A 20,711-nucleotide genomic window follows, 5' to 3' on the forward strand; every position below is an offset into this window, starting at 1 on the left:
AACTCAATTTTTACATAATAAATTTAAGGGTTTCGTTTTGCGAAAAAAACGTACAATACGCAATTTCGCTAAAAAAACATTTAGCTAGCAATTTCGACCTTTGACTCCACTCAAGACGTCACTTTTTTAATTTTGCGGTATCATATTTTTGGAAAATCTTTATGAATATTATATAAAAAGTCTCTTTAATATCTATATTTCATATTTTTATCGATTTTTAAAGTTTTTGCGAAAAGTATTCAATTATTTTTGCTATTTGGTCGGGTAAATGTCAGATTTGCGACATTTTCTGATATGATATTCAGATTCTACGTTGATAATAATGCTTATAGAACCCTCTTGCTATTGTGTCAAAATTGCGAAACCGATAGCAAAAATATCTCGCAATATCAAAATTGAGATATTGAGTGAATTATGCATTATAGAGATTAAAAATCTGATTTGTGAAAACATCTCATCAGTTTCTAGCTAATTCAAAAATCTTTACTATCTTATTCGATTAAAATGAAAAGGGAATAGTTTCATTATGCTTTAAATGACAGCCTTATAATATAATCATAGTTTTCGCTCAATATGCAGCATTTTTTTTTCGAAATCTATGGTCAATGTCCTAAATACTGATTGCTTTGCATTCATATCTCTTACATTTTCTATACCCACATCACTATTCATTGCTATTCCTATCTTTTTCATTTTTGTTTGTTTCTCATAATTTCTCAAAAAACATGATAACTTGATATTTGTAAATATCATACTTTATAACGTAAATAAGAACTTGACCTATTAAGAAAAGCAGTAATGAAAAGAAAATCTGAAATTCATAAAAATTACAAGTTTCTGATGACAATTAACTTAATTAAACCAGGTACAAGATTATATAATTGTATTTTCTATCCAATTATCCATATAATATCTTATCCAGAAAAAAAAACTTGATCAATACCAAATGATTTTTTAACTAGTAAATAAAGTATTTTTTTACACACACATTGTATATCATAGTTTTTTTTTGGTTTCGCAAAACATCCAAAAACAAATATGCTATAAAAGTGACAATTTTAGCAAAACGAAACCCTTAAATAAATTCAAAGAATGCATAGGTTCGATTTTCTCCATTTCTCAATGTCATATAAAGTACATTTGTTTTAATTGATATAAACATATATGTTAGCAATATTGATCTTTATTGTTTTAAGAAAATTTCGAAGAAATTATTATTTGATTTCTGACCTTCATTCAGCGATATATAGTTTATCAACCAAAAATATCATATTACATTAATTGAGAAGATGAGTAATTTTACTTTTTGCAAAATATATCCTCAATTAGGCTAAGCAAAAAGCTCGAATGCCTCACAATAAACATATAACACTTTATTAATAAATTTCAACCATCTTCACAGGAGATGGTGGTTCATATTCGATCTGATCTTGATCATTATCATGACCATTGTTTGGAAGAATGGAGACATGGGTAGCCTTCATCTTTTGAATCAATAGCTGATTCCTAATATATTTAATTTCATGTAAGTAATTATCATCAATTCTATGGAGTTGTGAAGCAATAGAGTTAAACGGAAAAACAAGGCGCTCTTTCATATTTGAGAAGGAGCTAGATATAATATATTTGTAGTCTAAAAGTAAGGTATATGAACCAATTTGGAAAGAATGAGCGATGACGCCAACTTGCTCTAAGAAGAATGCGGCCAAATAAAGTCTTCTAAGCAAACAACTCATTTTTGAACGCTTCTGGGCCATAACAAGGCATACTTGCTTGAGCGCCATTTCATTAGTTCCAAAGAAGAGATAGATAATTACGGTGGTCAAGGCAAGTTGACCAATAGGAGGAGATTCAGGCATCTTAAAAATAGTCCAGAAATCATTGTTTATTGCTAAGGATTCAACTCTTTCATATTCTTCGTTGATTGTCTTGAGCATATTGTCTTCTCCTGACCAGCAATACATTTTATTGACAGTTTTGGTGCACAAACCAAGCGAGCATAACACATTAAATAAATCGTATAATCTTCTTTTTTCGCAGTTTTCGTTTTCCGCAATGGTGTTAACTTTAATATATTCTTGTGGTGAAGCCTTGCATTGGGATATGATTTTTTTAACTGTCGCAGAAAAGTTGGATTCTCTTGGGGTAAAATTCATAAGAATGATTTTCAAGGAACGATCAATTTGAATTGAATATAGACCGCTGTTTAAATTTTGAAAGAATAATCTATTATCAGTATATGCAATTCTAAAGCAATTTTAAATGGAAGAATTGGATGAAAGAAAATTTGATAAATTGAAAGCGTAACAATAATAACTTGAATATGAACCTCCAACATATTGAAAGAGAAGAGATCTGAGAAATTTTACTATTGCAAGGTAATATTACTCGGAATAAATTCCAAGTAAAAAATTAAGAACTCAGATTTGAAGGATAAAAAACAAAAGGAAATTTTCAGAAATGTGATAGATGTCTAAGGTATATTAAAATTACGAAATAAATAAATTACGATAAACTATATTGAAATTTTTGTTTGAGAAATAAATCAAGTTCAGTTTAAAATGGTATGCATGTTTCAGTATAGTGATATCGAATATAAATAAAATCGAAGAGTTTAATCGAAGATTTGATTTGTTTTGAAATCTGAAAAGGAAATTTGAAATGACAATCAATAAAAAATAATGCCATATGCAATATTAAGATATAAAATAGATTCTTGCTTGAGGTCAATTTTAATTTTGAGAAAAAACAGATCAATTAGTAAAAAGGAAATGCAATTTTTGGTGATTTATTATAAGAATATATCAATATGCATCTTTTGAAAAGCCATTGAGGAATCAACTGTTAATTGATAAATTGGGAGATAAAGAGATGCGAAACTTCTTTCCAAAATTGATTAGATCATTTATATGGCTATTGTGGATGAATAATTCATAAAGATTTCTTAAATTGGCCAATTATTTAGGTAATTATTCGCAAATTTTAGGTTCCTAATAATGCTCACAAAATTTGAAACGCTAACAAAAATTGTGAATCGTTTAATATATTTTATCAATAGAAATTTGTAATAAAGGAGCGAAAAGTAACTAATATAGGTTTAACAAAAAGCATCCAATTTGATTCTCTTGTTTTCCATTAAATCAGTCAGGTTTAAGATCTTATCGTTTTCTCAAATGAAATTCAAACATTTCAGTATAAAATACTAAATAATAAATGACCAATTAAACTCCTTCTCTGAATTTTCAAAATTCTAATAATCATTCCAAAATTATCTCTAGTGTAACCAGTATTATTTTATTCTCCGATTAATCCAAAAATCCGAAATATTATGGATTTTCAAATTATTTTTATCAACTTTAAAAATTTTCAAAATACATTCATCGTTTTTGCTATCATAACACTAGTACCTCTATCTTATTATTTCAACTTTTGAACTTTCTTATTGATTTTCTTTCAATAATTTTCAATTAATCTCGTAAATTTTTGAAAGCGAGCGGTTTGGAAAATTACTTTTATATTCAAACGTGGAATTATTTTTATGCTCTTTTCTAATGATTCTTAAAATTTTTATATTGATCTTCTTTTTAAGGGTGCACCCGTATGTACGTTTATATGAGAGGAGGAGGATTCGTTAGTTTATTTTCTCGATGAATATGCAATAAAATTTGATTTTTACCTTATCAATATACTTCATATAATATACACATGTTCATGTAAAAACTTTTTTCCAAAATCCTCAGGAATTAAGCGATTTTTGAATTTTAAGAATTTTTTTCGAATTTTTTCGAAAAAAAATATTTTCAGAACAGCCTTAACGGCTAAGATTTAGGAACAATGTTAAGTATCAAAAAGAAAGGAGGTCTGATATAGACAACATATATCGTTGAAGGTTGAAAAAATCTCTAATATTTGAGCCCAAAATTTCAAATTTTGATTTTTTGAAAAAAGAGGCCACCCGTATGTACGTTTATTTGAGAGGAGGAGGATTATATTTTTGAAAGGGTGAAACATTATGAATATGTTAATTATATAATAATATGTATTATTATAAAAAAGAAAAAATAAAGCACGTTAAAAATCTTCTTTCTTGATTTTTTACAAAATCTACTTAGAATTATGCAAAATATGACTAAATAATTATAAATTTCAAGTTAAATTTTAATTTTGATAAATAATTTAAATTTCAAAATATCAAGTTCAGTTCGACTATGTATGTAGTAATTCCTCAATAAAGTGCCAAAACCCTATTAAAATATATGAACATTTTCAACATTTTAATGTTTTTATTTAAAAATTTGATGGAATATGAGCTTCAAACAATTATTATGTAAATAAAAATAATTAAATATATGTATTTATTCGTATTACAACCGTAGTAAGTCGATTCTTCCTTTCTTCTACTGAGTTTTGAATTTGATTTCGAATTGTAAAGAGATTCAAAGGGAAAATACTAGCGGATAAAAACTACCTCCATGAAAGGGTCATAATGGAGTCAACTTGTATTTTTTGATATTTTTTGCTTTTCGAGCCTAAATAGGTAGCCAAGATAATGCATAAAATAAGGTTCTAAATTCTGAAGTTTACATGATCCTCTCGTGTGCACCCTTAAATGTCCACAATTCAATTTTTAATGATCACTGTTATTATTCATTCTTCCAATATATCATTGGGAATTTTCAATTTTTATTATTCAAAATTATTTTCTATTTTCATTTTTTTTTAGAATCTTTTAATTATTATTTCCAAGTAGTAATTCTTTTATGATTTTTTTTTCAATCCCTATCTGATTCCTTTCCATCAGGTTATTTCTTAAAATCATAGCCATTTTATGTTGATATTTTTTTCCATAATTTTGCGATAAACTTTTATAAACCAAATCAAACATTCAATATCACGAATCACTAACTACACACTTCAATTTTCAATATCATCAATTTAATAGTCAAATTTATCTTTCTTTTTTTAACGTTTTTTATTTATAATATTATTTCTTTATTCTTCAGAAATGATCAATATTCATGACTTATTTCTTCATCATTTTTTCAATTTTACCCTACGTTCCCAACTTCTGGAAAACGGTTTTTCACCCTTATGATCAGTTTCAGACACTTTGGGAATCTCCCAAACTTTGATATTTTGCATTATGATAGAGAAACGTGTCTAGTTTAACGCACAGTTGTTTTAAAGGCAAATGATGATATCACATGAAATTATCAAATTATCAAATTTTGAAGTACCAGTCCAAAGGGTTAATTAGATCCTACGCAGATGTGCGATAGTGAAACATATGTGTTCTTGATTTGAGAAGTCCTACTGATAGAGGTATGAATCTCACAGCTTTGTGTGAGTGTGTCTGACACTTGTATAGAGTGGAATATGCGCCGACATATATTATATAATAACATGTAGTTGATAATTATGAAAAAATAGAATTCGATGCGAATGATATTGAAAGTTGTTTTGTAATTTGATATTTTTCTTATATGTGTTAATTAGTAAATGGCTTGTTTGTTGTGATAGTACTGTGAAAAATGAAAGGTATTTTAAATTAAAAAATTGAGATTTTGAGATATCTCTAGAATTAAGAATTTATTATGTATTTGACTTTTATATAACTATGTGTAAAGGATCTCGATGTCTATATGCTTTAAATAAAATTAAATAAAATGAGATAAAAAATTAAAATGGACAAGAAGATATATGGAAATGTAATTTGTATTGTGTTGGTTGTTGGCAAAATGATTTTAATACAGATTTAAGGATTTGGAATGGATTTGAAATTAAATGATTTTAATTCAAGGAGTAATAAGATTTTGAACTGGTTTTTATTTTGAGAATGTAAACTCCTTCCAAAAATATGTATTAGAAAGATAAATTTTAAACTTTTTGAAAGAATTGTTTTTTTGTTGAGCGATTTTCTCATATTTAATAATATATTTAAGTTGGCGTATCTTACACCCTTCCAAATATTTCTTAAAAATTTAAATTTGTCTCATCTCCTACTCTTAATTTAAAAAAATTTCAAAATCCATAATAGTAAACATTTCTTATTTTTATTTAAATCTGAAAAAAATAAATTTAAACAATTTCTCTACACACGACGGTTTCAGCGGTTTTCAGAATGGTTGACAACTGAATTCATCAGGATAATGTCGGTTGGGGTGCCCTTCTTGGCCTCCTGAGTACTCACCAAGATACCCCCAGCTCCCGCAAAACACCTCCCATAGGTGAGCATTAACTGATGAAGTTATTGACAACTTTATCTGATTTTTTTTTTTGTTTTTTTGTTAAGATTTCTTAACCAAAGGCTCGAAAACAAAACTTCGCTTCAAGTTGCTGTCTTCCCAGTTACTCTGTCGCAATCTTTTGTCTGATTGCGTGCAAGGTTCTGCTCCTTTGAGACTTTGCCCGACAGATGCATCTGGGAGACAGCACCCAAGCAGCTTATCGCTTCAAGTTGCTGTCTTCCCAGTTACTCTGTCGCAATCTTTTGTCTGATTGCGTGCAAAGTTCTGCTCCATGAATTATCAAATATGTGCCATTTCAGGAGAGATAACAAGCTCATGCCTCCTGGAATGGCGGATTGTTCAACAATCTTCTTCTGATTGCAGAACTTTCAACCGACAAGAGTGCACAATACACTCTTGTCGGTCAAAGTTTTGCAATCACATTCTGATTGCAGAAGATTGTCTCATTCAGGGAGACATTCAGAGGCAATGTCTCCCGGAATGAGACATTGTGACCGACAAGAGTGCACAATACACTCTTGTCGGTCAAAGTTCCGCATTCAAGTTATGAATGGGGAACTTGATATCATTCTGGGAGACATGCAGTGACAATGTCTCCCGGAATGAGACATTGTGACCGACAAGAGTGCACAATACACTCCTGTCGGTCAAAGTTCCGCATTCAAGTTATGAATGGGGAACTTGATATCATTCTGGGAGACATGCAGTGATAATGTCTCCCGGAATGAGACATTGTGACCGACAAGAGTGCACAATACACTCTTGTCGGTCAAAGTTCCGCATTCAAGTTATGAATGGGGAACTTGATATCATTCTGGGAGACATGCAGTGACAATGTCTCCCGGAATGAGACACTGTGACCGACAAGAGTGCACAATACACTCTTGTCGGTCAAAGTTCCGCATTCAAGTTATGAATGGGGAACTTGATATCATTCTGGGAGACATGCAGTGACAATGTCTCCCGGAATGAGACACTGTGACCGACAAGAGTGCACAATACACTCTTGTCGGTCAAAGTTCCGCATTCAAGTTATGAATGGGGAACTTGATATCATTCTGGGAGACATGCAGTGACAATGTCTCCCGGAATGAGACACTGTGACCGACAAGAGTGCACAATACACTCTTGTCGGTCAAAGTTCCGCATTCAAGTTATGAATGGGGAACTTGATATCATTCTGGGAGACATGCAGTGACAATGTCTCCCGGAATGAGACACTGTGACCGACAAGAGTGCACAATACACTCTTGTCGGTCAAAGTTCCGCATTCAAGTTATGAATGGGGAACTTGATATCATTCTGGGAGACATGCAGTGACAATGTCTCCCGGAATGAGACACTGTGACCGACAAGAGTGCACAATACACTCTTGTCGGTCAAAGTTCCGCATTCAAGTTATGAATGGGGAACTTGATATCATTCTGGGAGACATGCAGTGACAATGTCTCCCGGAATGAGACACTGTGACCGACAAGAGTGCACAATACACTCTTGTCGGTCAAAGTTCCGCATTCAAGTTATGAATGGGGAACTTGATATCATTCTGGGAGACATGCAGTGACAATGTCTCCCGGAATGAGACACTGTGACCGACAAGAGTGCACAATACACTCTTGTCGGTCAAAGTTCCGCATTCAAGTTATGAATGGGGAACTTGATATCATTCTGGGAGACATGCAGTGACAATGTCTCCCGGAATGAGACACTGTGACCGACAAGAGTGCACAATACACTCTTGTCGCTCAAAGTTTTGCAATCACATTCTGATTGCAGAAGATTGTCTCATTCTGGGAGACATTGCAGTGAATGTCTCCCGGAATGAGACACTGTGACCGACAAGAGTGCACAATACACTCTTGTCGGTCAAAGTTCGCATTCAAGTTATGAATGGGGAACTTGATATCATTCTGGGAGACATGCAGTGACAATGTCTCCCGGAATGAGATACTGTGACCGACAAGAGTGCACAATACACTTAATGTTTTCAAATTTTCAGATTTAAATTTAATCTTTATTTTCATCATCATTTATAGTCTTGTTCCTTTATACAGTTATAATAAATTATCGTCAGATTCTAATATTTAAGATTCTTACTACTCAATTCAATATAATTATGTTAGTCACTCATATTCAGGATAATAATTTAAAAATCTATAGCTCATATTTTGATAGTTATATATTTAGATGATATATATTGCAATTCCGGTTTCAACACGATCAAATGCCAAACCAAGACAAAATATATATGAATTTTCAAAATATCGATTTACATTAGAATCTATATCTAATTTTATCAATACACAAGTAGTGAATGTTCAATACATCTTTGAGCAACGTGAATAGCACAATTTTATAGGATTATTAGTTGATTATAAAATATAAGCCAAATCGAATCTGCTGTATAGTACTTTAGTTTATCATTGAATGTTAAATGTGTTCATATAAATATTTGAGTCAGATATCGCATTTTCTAATTTCAAAATTTATCTCATGAAGTTAGAATTTATTTGATCAGACAACATCATGTTAGTCAAACTAGAGTTCAATGGCGATTCTAAAATGGAACAAATGCTTGTTTTATCAAAATGTTAAAATATTAATCTAAAAAACTTAATATCTAACCAAACCATTCTAGAATTATTATATACAGGTATGGGCAATCTAAATGCACACGGAATTCGGAAAATTAAAAAGAATATTTATGAGATTATTAAATCTTATGTAATTCAATGAAAAGTAGATAATATGAATATCCATAGGCTATATATCAACATATGAGTTTTTGGTTTGACCAATACTATACTAATGTGATCAAATTAATCTGATTTCTTAGATTTTCATTTGAAGCATTTGCAGTAGTAGGGGTACCTTTATATATTAACATATTAAAAAATTGCGCTCCGATTCGCAGTTTCTTCATGATTTTGAGATTGCATTAGATTTCGCGATGCAGAAAAAAATCACTTTAGATTCCCGTCAAACTCTAAGTATAAGCATGTCTCTATATGTAGAAACTGTCTGCGCTATTTATTTCCCGGCTCAAAAAACCACGGCGTCTGTGTGAGGAAAATACCCATTTTAGGACCCTGGGTAGGGGGGTCATGAAAATTTTCCAAGAGTTGGAAATATAGGGTATTTTTTTTTATATTTTTACGATCGGATCCAAAAATAAGAATTATAGTAATCTACAGGCTTATCAATATTTTGAATGACCATTTATTTTAAAATACATTTAAATTAATGCTTCAAAAAATATATTTCTCAAAAATAGATGTCCCAATGAAAAGTAAGGTATGCTATTATTAGAACATTTATTAGATATTTATTCATTTGAAACATCTATTTTCTTGATAACACGGGCTGGATTTCCAACTGCGACAGAGTTTGCTGGGATGTCTTTTACAACAACAGCGCCTGCACCAATAACTGAATTGTCGCCAATTGTGACACCTGGGCCAATAACAGCACTACCGCCAATCCAAACATTGTTTCCGATCTTAATAGGAAGACCATATTCTTTTCCTTCCTTTCTTAGCTTTGGATCGAGTGGGTGAGTTGCACTATAAATTGAAACATTTGGAGCAACTAAAACTCCATCACCGAATTCGACTTTGTTAACATCAAGAATTGTGCATCCATAGTTGAAATAACATCCTTTGCCTAATTTAATATTAATTCCATAATCACAACGGAAAGGTGGATTAATTGTTACATCAACATCATCTTTAAAGAGCATTTTCAACAAACTTTTACGTTTTTCTGTTTCATGTGCTTGAGTATTATTATATTCATACCAAATCATTTTAGCAATATCACGTTCCGCAGCAATTTCTGGATCACTGTCCTTATAGAACTTACCAGCAAGCATTAATGGCTTCTGTGTTCCTCTCTTGACAGTGCTAAACAGTTTGCTAATTCCTGTTATCATAAAAAATGTCAAATTTTCTTGATTTCACAGGAGAACTGGTTTTGACTGATATTCCGATAGGCAATAAGTTAAAGAATAGATTATTGTGCTTGAAACTGACCTAAAAATGCATTGTTGCAATAAACCTATCTTTCAATTTGATGCGGCCAAGCATCCATATGACCAGAAATACTTACCGTAGCCAGAAATAGTAATACAACCAATAGGTGTGGCTTTGGACATGAAAATAGCTCTATTTTATATACTTTTCTGAAATTCATTTCAAATTTGAATACATATACATCTTTTGAATGATTTCTTATAGGTATCGATTTAGCAGCCGATACATAGTATTCTTTAATTCTGTGAGACACAGAATTGAGATGCTTTGGTTTCAATACATCAATTCTCAATTTTGAAAATATTCTCAATTTATATAGTACTATTAGCGTTATTTTCTTGTAATATGAAATGTTTGAAATGATGTTGCTTATAGAAATATGTTCATGCATGGTACATAGTATATATGGAAGCATTTTCATTAAATAAAAACAAATTTACATTCAAGAAAAAATGATATAAATTGCCTTCAATATTTTTAGAATATTTTCCTATTTTCATTCTTTTAACTTGCTGATACATTACATCAAGGGTGATGTCTTTGCTATTTTGTAGTTTAATAATGAAATAAATGTTTTAATAAAATATCACAAAATATTGTTTGTTTTCATTGTTTATTGAAGTTTTAATACTAGTACATCTTTAAACACATCTGTTTTCTATATTTTCTATAGCAAAATACTTAATATATTGCTGATATTATTCACTTGTAATGATAATGTTTATTTTGGTAAAAAAGTGGCAATTTTTACAATAAAAATTGATGATAAATGGATCTACTCCAAATAATCAGGTTCAAAATCCATTATCATCTGTTTCGGCGCCAACCTCGGTGAATCAGCCAAATCAGCTGTCATCAGAGCTTTACATTATAACTTTTGTTCATAATATCGTTTTCGATGACAAAGCCAAAGAAAATGCACTTGTTATTGAAATCACAAACAAGAATCTGTCTGCACCAAGATATGTTAGACTCTATGGTCGATGGATTGAATTAACACATTTTTTTATTGGAGCAAGTATCATAGTAAACGCAAAATTTAAGAAAGGAAGCTTTACAAATTTCTATACTGATGCTGACGAAGGCATAATTACAAACGATTCCGGTTCAATAATTTTATTTCCATATTATATTTGCGATGTTGGATTAATTACGTCAGGAATTCGATGTCTCCGAAAAGGTTTTATTCATAACAAGCTGAATTACGATCAAACACTCAAATCAAATTTTTTAAATACAATAATACGAAAATGCTTAATAGAATATATCTCAACAAATCCAAAAAGCAGTGCATCGAAACTACAGCAGTCCAAATTTACGCTTTCAAAGATAGCAGACGATTTAATTACGAAATATCAAAGTGAATTATTTTTATCAGGCGAAAACGAGACAACAGCAAAGAAAAAGATAATCTCACAACTTTACTTCATATACCAAGACTCATCGCGGTCTCCAGACTTCTCATTAATTGGTTTAGGAAATAAAATTGTCGAATCAAGCAGAATGTTTCCGACTTTGATCAAAGACAACGAAGGATTTAATCAGACACTTGTTTCCTACAAACTCGGCCTCAAAAGTAAGCTCCATGCAATTCTAGAAACAATTAATGACGAAAAACTGCCAATTCGCATTTATTCAAGCAGTATCAGCGATACAAATGTCAACGAAGAGCACATAGCGTGTCTTGCAGGCGATATTAGCTTATTACGATCAAGATATCCCGAAGATGTTGCAGATGTCGGATTTTTATGGTATTATTCCACCATTCCTGATTCCAGGTACATTGTACAGCCAATGCGACAAGAATCGTTGAATTTAATTGCAAGGAGAAACGATATTGTTTCATTAATTGCAGATAACTCAATTCCCGAGCGAATTATTACGAAAGAGTGCGATACATGCCTTGTAAAAGACTTCTGCAACGTTCTCAGCCGCATGGAATCCCAATCCCCATATGAAGGAATGATTTCCCAAAGGACACAAAAAAATTTTTATGGAACAACTTTGGAATCCGACTTTTTCTGGCATCATTACGACCATATCTCGACAAGCTCATTAGGGGAGATGGAAGCATATACGAGCATCCTCACAAATGACGTAGAAAACCGTGTGAAAATGCTAAACTGCGCTCCGAAAATGAAAATTTTTTCGGTTCATAGGGATGTCGATAAAAGTGCCACAATTGTCACTTTTGAAAGTCCAACATTTTCCTATTTTTATTCATTGCATTTGAGGAAACATAATTCTGCCATATTAACAGATGTCGAAAACCCAGATGTAATTTTAGGAACCGGAATTGTCCAAAATTTTTCAAACACGATGTTGAGTTTGAAACTCTACGACCACCACGTGAAAGAAGGGATCCTTGTGAACATAGACTTCTTCGATTGGAAAGGTGATCATAGAACAAGGCTCTTAAACTTGTTTTCTTTGTTTAAGCCAAATTCTCACTCAAAAATCCGAAATTTGATTTTGGAAAAAAATTTTTGTCCGAAATTTAAGTCGAATTCGATAAAATTCAATGAAAAGAACCTGACGAATAGCGAGAAAGAGGCTGTAGATACTGCATTAAGGGCTGAAGACCTTTGCATGATAAGTTGCCACCCTGATTCCGGATTTTTGAAAGTTGCATTTCGAATTCTCGAAAGTTTCGTGTCCCAAAAGAAGTTTATACTTATTGCATGCAACTATTACACTGAGATAGACTCATTCGCGAATTTCCTGTCTAACTGCAACATCAAATTCGTGATTTGTGGAAAAGCCGGCCATATTAACTCGAAATTCCACAAATTTGTGTATGAAAACCTGATTTCCAAGTGCCAAAACATCGCAGAGATCGAGAAAATCCTTCAAAGCACCAAGGTTTTCATCACACAGATCCAGAAAAAGTTTGTATTTAATTATTCATTACATTTCGATGTAATTTTGTCAATTGACATGTTTTCACAAGATTTCTTCTTAAGTTATCCAGTAATGAGTGTCTGTGATTGCATGATTCTCTTTGGAAACAAAGTTTTCGAAAAAGAAAATTCATGTTTCAAAATTTTATCCGAAAAACATTCGAATTTAGTGATGAATTTAACAGAGTTATACAACACACATCCGTTTATTGCTAATACAGCAAGATCGTACTACGGAATTGAGCTGAATTCGTTGTATCCTTCTGTTACTGTTTCTCTGAATCCATTAAATGTTTTGGAGGATCCTTTGCTCGGATTAATGAAGTTTGTGTTGACAATGGATAATCCAATCGTCGTATTACAATGCGATGATGTATCCCAACTAGGTTTGATAACAGCTGTTTGCGCTGGTTTAGTTTTTCAATCAGTACAATTGAATTGTCCTTTCAAATTGTCACCTTTTTACTTTACATCTATTCAAAAAATGATTCATTTGTATCAAAATATTTTTAGTAGGGATAATGAGTTTATGAGAGATGCTGCTGGCCGTGTATCTGTTTTGAGTGTTTTGTTGTGCTACAAAGCATTTGATGTAGGTGTTTTCGTTGGTGGAGAAAATCCGGATTTGATAAAATCTGCTTTGTCTTATTCAATGAAAAAGATTATATTCGTAATAAAAGAGGGTATGATAAGCTCTAACCCAGCTTGGTACTCTTTGTGCTCAAGATTGAACAAACAGTCGATTTTCAAAATCAAATCCGAATTTTTGAGATTAGTTCATCCGCCTTTTCCGAATCTAAATGACCATTTCGGTTATATACCAGAAATTAATGGTTCTAATGATATAGAAGATATACTATCTTAATATTTTTGTTTTGTTTGTTTGTTTGTAAATTTGTTTGTTATGATTTAAATTTTTTTAAGGATGCACATACCAATATAAATTAAAGATATTTTGGCACTATGAGAACTTGCCAAAAAGTGGTAAGTTTCCACTTAATTCAGCATAGTTGAAGAGATTATACTTCATATTGATATTTCCTTATAAGGTGAGTGGCTGAGATATCAAAGGGTAAAGTTAAGTGTAAATTGGAATTCATATAGCTATTCAAACTCTAAAATCTTTAATGTATTTAGAATTCATTAGATAATTGGTATCATAAGAAACTATAAGAAAAGATATGATTCTTTTGAAATGCTAAGTATACATATATCGGCTTATTGTTGAAGAGTAGAAAGCAGAATCACTGACAATCAAATTGCCTTCTTATAAAGGCACCAGAATAATTCTTTCCTCTTCTATGCGAAGACAAAACTGTTTTCATTCAGCTTGAAGATGATTAATATATAATAGTTTATATTGGTGCATGTTGTCATCGAAAACTTCCTCATAAGATGAATATTATATAGAATCTATTCAAAATTGAGAAAATAAGCAAGTTGATATCATAATCAGGTTATATTCTTTATAGATTCAATTATTTTTCTCATTAAATGCTCATAATATATTAAAAAAACTAATTTATTTTATATCATACAAAAAAATATAAAAACATACAAAATAAATAATCTAATGCTCATGTTCTCCTGCAAAGAGATTCATAATGCACATCCAAAGCAGGCCAAATATAAACCATAAAACATGAATTAATCTTTGACGATATTCGTTGAGTCTGCATTTTTCCAATGTTTCTTGGAGTTCGTGGAAGCCTATGTATATGAAAACGCCTGTAGAAATTGAAGTTACAACTCCATTAAATATTTCGCTTGTTGCATGAGCGAAAAATGATGTTACCATGATTGTAAGTGGTGATACAGCTGCGAATGTTGACATTAAACAGATGTATTTCGATTTCGGAGGGCGAGTATGTAAAATTTGGAGTCCGAGTACGAAGCATTCAACAGGTTTATGTCCGATAAATGCAAAGAAGAATGCAAGTATAGCAGCATTTGTTTTCATAAAGCCAAAGGCAAAAGATTCTACAAAACTATGAATACTAAGCACAATATAGAACATAAGTATTTGTTTTGGTAATGATTCTGATACTTGTTGACATTCTTGATCATCTTCTTCGTCAGAGTATTGATGTGGAATTTCAATATCTGTTTCAACTGATTTTTCAAAAAGATACATTGCTAGATATGAAATAACTGTTATAAATATTGGTATTGGAGATGAATATATTCCAAAACAGTGAATTGATTCAGGAAAAAGATGCAAAACTGCCGCTCCTAAAAATACTCCGGCTGCCATTGATTCTGCACGTGATACCCATAATGTCTCTGGTGAAAATAATGGGATAAAAGAGAAAACTATGTTGATTATGAAAATCAACAAAGTGCAGATAAATTTAAGCATTGAAAAAATGGCAAAATATGTTGTCAAAGTATATAAGTATACATTTAAATACCAAATTTTCTAATTTTTATTACTTAATTTTAGTGATTTCAGTACTGACCAAATAACAATTATCGGAATCTTTTTATTATCTGTATTGACATCAGCACCCTAAGAAATAATAAATTTGGTAATATCAACAATTAGTTGATGCAATACCATGATGAGTATCTCCATTGTACGTTTTTGACGATTTTTAACTCTTGTTATATTTATAAATAACTTACATTCGATTTTTAGTTACTTTTTTCGTATTTAATAAGAACCTTAAATAATGGGGTTTTTTGAGTCAGAGTACACTTGCGTCCATCTGACTTTCATTCAAAATCCTGATAACTGGTGTGAAGTATCATTGAAAATTAACATTAAACACCAAAAATGAAGTGTCAAACGGGCGTAAGTGCACCTTTAAAATAAGCTCGAATTTCTGTCAATTTTATGTCAAACTTAAGTGTGCGTGTCAAATATGTGAAAATAAAGAAAAATAACAAACTATAGTTTAAAATACAAATAACAAATAAACAATATATTATTATGGATAATTCATGAAAATAACGATCAAATTTCATTCAATTTTTTCACTTTTTTCCCTTTTGAAATTATTTCTTTTCTGAAATTGGCCAATTTAAGTATGCATAGAACAAAATATACGAAATTGACGCAGCGAAAGTATAAATCTGCAGAGAGAAGTTCATTTCCACTCCAACAATACTAGGAGTCAAGAATTCCGTAACAGCGGTGAACATAACAAAACAAATTGGCATGCAAAAGTGGACGAATTGGTCGACTTTGTTATAATAGTCAGCCATGTAATTAAACAAATACAAGAAAGGAATGTACAATGCGATTAAAGCGTATTTTGCAATGGAAAAACCTGTTGTTGTTATATCAGGTTGTATGATCTGATTCGTTGTGTTCTTCAACGAGTATTTAAATGAGTAAACAAACATCAAAAGAAAGAAAGCAATGAAGAAAATCGATGTAAAAAATGAATAAGTGTAATTCATCTGTTGATTGACTTGTTTTCCTGCATCTAAGTGTACAAAACCAATATAACATGTGAAAACAAATAGAAACTGTGCTAAAAATGTGTTTACAATGTTAATATTAGATTTTCCAACAATTGATTGTAACAATGGCCTAGGAAATGAACAAATGAGTAAGACTATGGCTGAAAGTAAGAGTTGCATGAAGTATATAGCATTAATATAAAAACTTAGTCTGAATGAAATTAAATTCATTAAAAGTATAGCTGACATGACAAATCCAACAAAGTAAATGAAATATGTGTATTGTACATAGGATGAACTTACTGTAGTTGCAATAAAATGTACAGGATATGGTTCATTTTCGAAGGAAATAATTATTGATGAATTTGTATGCGTAAAATCCAGATCTTCGCATGAGAAAACTCTTAAGGCTTGTGAATATTTGGAGCCTCTGACAAAATTTAATGAATAATTTCGATATGGGATATGAATTTCGTGAACTAAAATGTTATTTAAGTATTGATGTGAATTAAAGGCAAGATTAAATGGTACTGATTTGGTATCGAGTACGTCTTTTGTCGGAAAACTTATTTGGAACTTGAGAAAACTGTTATAATGATTTAAGCCGTCGATTGAAATGTCAAAAGCGATATGAGTACTACTATTTGAGATATTAAAGTCTTTTTCGACTGTTCTTAAGCATTGAGGACCCAAATAAAAAGTTGAAAAAATTACTAAAAGAGAAAGAATGTAAATACCAAGAGATCTATATAAATCGCAGTCTAATATCATTTCTGTCCGTCTCAAAAATCCGAAACACTCTTCGGGAGTCTCAATATTTAGATCCTGAAGAGTATTCAAATCCTTCATTTCTGACACTTTTATTTTTGATTTTGACATTTTTTATTTGATTCTGTCTGTCAAAAAATATCAAGCATAATATCTCTCGATACCCAGACAAAATCAAAAAAAGTGACTTTTTTTAAAAAAAAATCGTTTATTTTTTTAAAACTGCCAAAAATCCAAATGGAGTGAATCGATGAGGAACAGGGAACGCGCACAACCGTTTCCAGGGAGTATGGATGCTACTCTCGTTCCAAGTCGAATCACTCCATTTGGATGAGGCTTAAATTTGCTAAATTTGGTCTAATTGTGAAAGACCAAATTTAGCAAAGAAAGCAAAGAACAACGGCGAGATCAGACAGCAGAATAGGCCGCTGCTGTCTGCCGCCTTTGCTGCCCTTTGCTTTCAGGAGAACTTTCGGCTGAATGACTATGTTATTCAGCCGAAAGTTTTCTTATAACAAGGCACTGCAGAGCGCTGCAGGCCATATACTCCCAATATACAGCCTACAACGCCCTGCAGTGCCTTGTTTCGTCGCTAAGTTTGGTTATCATTTCCCAATCAGACCAAACTTAGCGACGAAAACAAAGGATAACAGCGACTTCGAACAGCAGAATAAGTGCCTGTTTCAGTCGCCGTTATCCTTCGCAGTTTACAAGAAAGCTGGGAAGCTTTGTCTATTTACTCAGTTATTGAGACAAAGTTTCCCAGCTATCTAGTAGAAACTAAAGGCTGTGAGGTACTGATTATATGTCAGTGCCTCACAGCCTTTAGTTTCTTATAAAAAAAGAGAAAACTTGCTCGCAATTGTTCCGCATTGCGAGCAAGTTTTCTCTTTTCAACGGAGGAATTGTTCCTTATGAGGTGCATAGTATGAATATGTACCTCATAAGGAACAATTCCTCCTAGATAGCTGGGAAACTTTCTTTGAATAAGTTAAGATGCAGACAACTTTTCACCGATTTCTAATAGGAATAAGAGCCTGCGGGGTACTGACCTAGAGTCAGTACTCCGCAGGCTCTTATTCCTTCGTTCAACTGCCAAAATATTCTCCAAATTGTTTCTAATTAAACTTCAATTTCCCAACATCAAAGATTTTATTACTCATTAGGAACTACTAGATCTATATTCACAGAAAAAAATCTAATTTTTAAAAATAAAAATTTTATTCAAGATATCATAACCATTCCAAATGGTATTTTCCCTTTATTTCAAGCATAAAGTTTTTGTATCCCTTAAATATGGTATGCGGATCGTTCTGATTAATGAAATCAGAGATTTGTCTGTAAATATCAATTTTGGTTTCATCGGTAGCATTGCTTCTTCTTACAACATTGAACATCTCCTGTTCAACTCTGTCTATCTGCATGAGTTTTTCGGGTATTTTCTCAACAAAAGTGATAAAATGTTTTACATTAACTTTACCACTCATGAGTAGCTTACTAAGAGATTTGAGTTTTTGTTTTGCTTCATAAATCACCTCCAGTTCTGGTGTTATTTTTGGAACTGGGGTATTATTTATGACAATTGGTAATTTAACTTCTGATTTTAAGGTAATATCGTTATTTAATGTGACGAGGTAAGTTGGACTTATTTTTGTAATGAGTAAAAAGACGAAATAATCAAATTTCATGTGGAGATGACCACCAAAGTCATAATATTTGACTTTACGAAATAAACTCTCAGAAATATTATTTGTAAGCGGAACATCCTTTGGTTTGTATGATACAACCCATTGTTGCTCATGATTGAACCATTGCTTTTCAAAATATTCTGATAATTCTTTATTATCAGAAATTAATTCTTTTGTAATGCATGAAAATTCGGTTCAATTCATTTTTGACACTTTACATATCGGATGTATTATCTAAGAATTATATTATAAAATAATAATTTTGTGTTTTATAAGTTTATTTGTATTGTTGTAAACAGAAATTCATCAAAAGTGACACCTCAGAAAAGCTAAAATATTGAATTTTTGGAACTTTTGATAGAGCACGTTTTTAAATATTAATTAAAGTAAATGTATATTTTGTAAAGATTCTTTTTAATAAAAAAATAAAATTTTGAAGAAGAACACAAAATCTTCTGAAAAATAATATCACATAAACTCATATTATTTTCTAATATATAACTATTTTATATAAAAATCAAATTCAATGATCTTAAAAGCGAAGGATAAACCTCAAAATTTACGAATATAATGAGTGGGAATATAATGCTTATCTATCATAAAACCATATGAAATATCAATTTTTGCTTTACGCCTATTCCCACTCATTATATTCGTAAATTTTGAGGTTTATCCTTCGCTTTTAAGATCATTGAATTTGATTTTTATATAAAATAGTTATATATTAGAAAATAATATGAGTTTATGTGATATTATTTTTCAGAAGATTTCATTCTATATGCCTATGAAAAGTACTCTCAAAACTAACTTTTTCCTAATTATAATTAAATCTAGAATATTGTATTATGCTTAGTATTATTTCATTTTTCTCATTCAATTTAGAATTTACAAATGTCAAAAAATTGAGAGCTGTCACTTTTGATGAATTTCTGTTTATTACAGTATAAATTAAAAAAAAAAGGTAGTGGGGCCTCCAGGCACTTCGTGCCCTCTAGCCCCGAAGATGTTTAGTATAACTTTGTCCGGACAAGTAAGGGTCTATCGTCGCTACAGGAAAAGTTACAGGCGTTCCAAGGAAGTATACTTTGAGAAGCCTTCTTCTGGGTCGAAAACATTATATAATGTGTCGCTTTTCACAAATTATATATGTTTTTCATGCTTTGTCACTTTTCTGTCACTTTTCAGGAAAAAACATTTTTATTATTATATATAAATGAATTTTACAAAACCACCGTTACCCTTCTTTGGAAATAAGAGTAGATGTAAAGATATTCTATTGAGAGAACTTAAGAAACTACCGAATGGTCTAACATTTGTAGATTTGTTCGGTGGAAGTTTCTATATATCCCATTTGTGCCATACAATATTCCCAGACTCAAAGATTATATGCAATGACTTCGACAACTATATGGACCGTCTCAAACATATACCAGACACAAACAATATATTGAAAGCGTTAAAAGAAAAGATACCTATAGGTAAGATGGAACGTATACCATTAGATAAGAAAAATATTGTGAGAGAGGTTTTGAAAAAAGCAGAATATATAGACTGGGATAGTATATCTGCTAGACTATTATATAGTGGTTCTATAAGAGTTCATGACATTGAAACACTTATGTCAAACGTTTTATATCTTAACTATACAAATGTTTTCAAAGAGGACAT

At 31.3% G+C, this 20,711-nt stretch overlaps 5 protein-coding genes across 5 annotated transcripts, besides 9 other annotated features; 1 reads left to right on the forward strand and 4 right to left on the reverse strand.

The window, feature by feature from the left end:
* Positions 1-1,181: 1,181 nt before the first annotated feature.
* Positions 1,182-2,156, reverse strand: TVAGG3_0306340 (e2F-like (mammalian transcription factor) family; the record flags this gene model as incomplete). Its single annotated transcript, XM_001325360.2, has 1 exon — positions 1,377-2,156. The coding sequence occupies one exon, from the start codon at positions 2,154-2,156 to the stop codon at positions 1,377-1,379; it is 780 nt and encodes a 259-aa protein (XP_001325395.1).
* Positions 2,157-3,588: 1,432 nt separating this feature from the next.
* Positions 3,589-4,605: a mobile genetic element.
* A 4,792-nt stretch (positions 4,606-9,397) lies between these two features.
* On the reverse strand, positions 9,398-10,247 carry TVAGG3_0306360 (serine O-acetyltransferase protein; the record flags this gene model as incomplete). Its single annotated transcript, XM_001325361.1, has 1 exon — positions 9,574-10,179. One exon carries the CDS (start codon positions 10,177-10,179, stop codon positions 9,574-9,576), a length of 606 nt encoding a protein of 201 aa, XP_001325396.1.
* Positions 10,248-10,979: 732 nt separating this feature from the next.
* On the forward strand, positions 10,980-14,221 carry TVAGG3_0306370 (single-stranded DNA-dependent ATPase protein; the record flags this gene model as incomplete). Its single annotated transcript, XM_001325362.1, has 1 exon — positions 11,042-14,044. The coding sequence occupies one exon, from the start codon at positions 11,042-11,044 to the stop codon at positions 14,042-14,044; it is 3,003 nt and encodes a 1,000-aa protein (XP_001325397.1).
* Positions 14,222-14,685: 464 nt separating this feature from the next.
* TVAGG3_0306380 (zinc ion transmembrane transporter protein) lies at positions 14,686-15,607 on the reverse strand (the record flags this gene model as incomplete). Its single annotated transcript, XM_001325363.2, has 1 exon — positions 14,750-15,538. The coding sequence occupies one exon, from the start codon at positions 15,536-15,538 to the stop codon at positions 14,750-14,752; it is 789 nt and encodes a 262-aa protein (XP_001325398.1).
* Positions 15,608-15,874: 267 nt separating this feature from the next.
* Positions 15,875-15,984: a mobile genetic element.
* A 144-nt stretch (positions 15,985-16,128) lies between these two features.
* TVAGG3_0306400 (uncharacterized protein) lies at positions 16,129-17,466 on the reverse strand (the record flags this gene model as incomplete). The annotated part of the gene is made up of 1 exon (XM_001325364.1): positions 16,177-17,466. The coding sequence occupies one exon, from the start codon at positions 17,464-17,466 to the stop codon at positions 16,177-16,179; it is 1,290 nt and encodes a 429-aa protein (XP_001325399.1).
* A 609-nt stretch (positions 17,467-18,075) lies between these two features.
* Positions 18,076-18,367: a mobile genetic element.
* Positions 18,368-19,284: 917 nt separating this feature from the next.
* Positions 19,285-19,329: a mobile genetic element.
* Positions 19,285-19,329: a terminal%2Cinverted (terminal inverted repeat of LTR141 transposon ID:TVAGG3_0306420).
* A 1-nt stretch (position 19,330) lies between these two features.
* Positions 19,331-19,368: a mobile genetic element.
* Positions 19,331-19,368: a terminal%2Cinverted (terminal inverted repeat of Banshee-A3 transposon ID:TVAGG3_0306430).
* Positions 19,369-19,945: 577 nt separating this feature from the next.
* Positions 19,946-19,982: a mobile genetic element.
* Positions 19,946-19,982: a terminal%2Cinverted (terminal inverted repeat of Banshee-A3 transposon ID:TVAGG3_0306440).
* Positions 19,983-20,711: the final 729 nt, after the last annotated feature.

The sequence above is a fragment of the Trichomonas vaginalis genome, chromosome V, assembly GCF_026262505.1.
Source record: "Trichomonas vaginalis G3 chromosome V, whole genome shotgun sequence".
Classification (NCBI taxonomy): Eukaryota; Parabasalia; order Trichomonadida; family Trichomonadidae; genus Trichomonas; species Trichomonas vaginalis.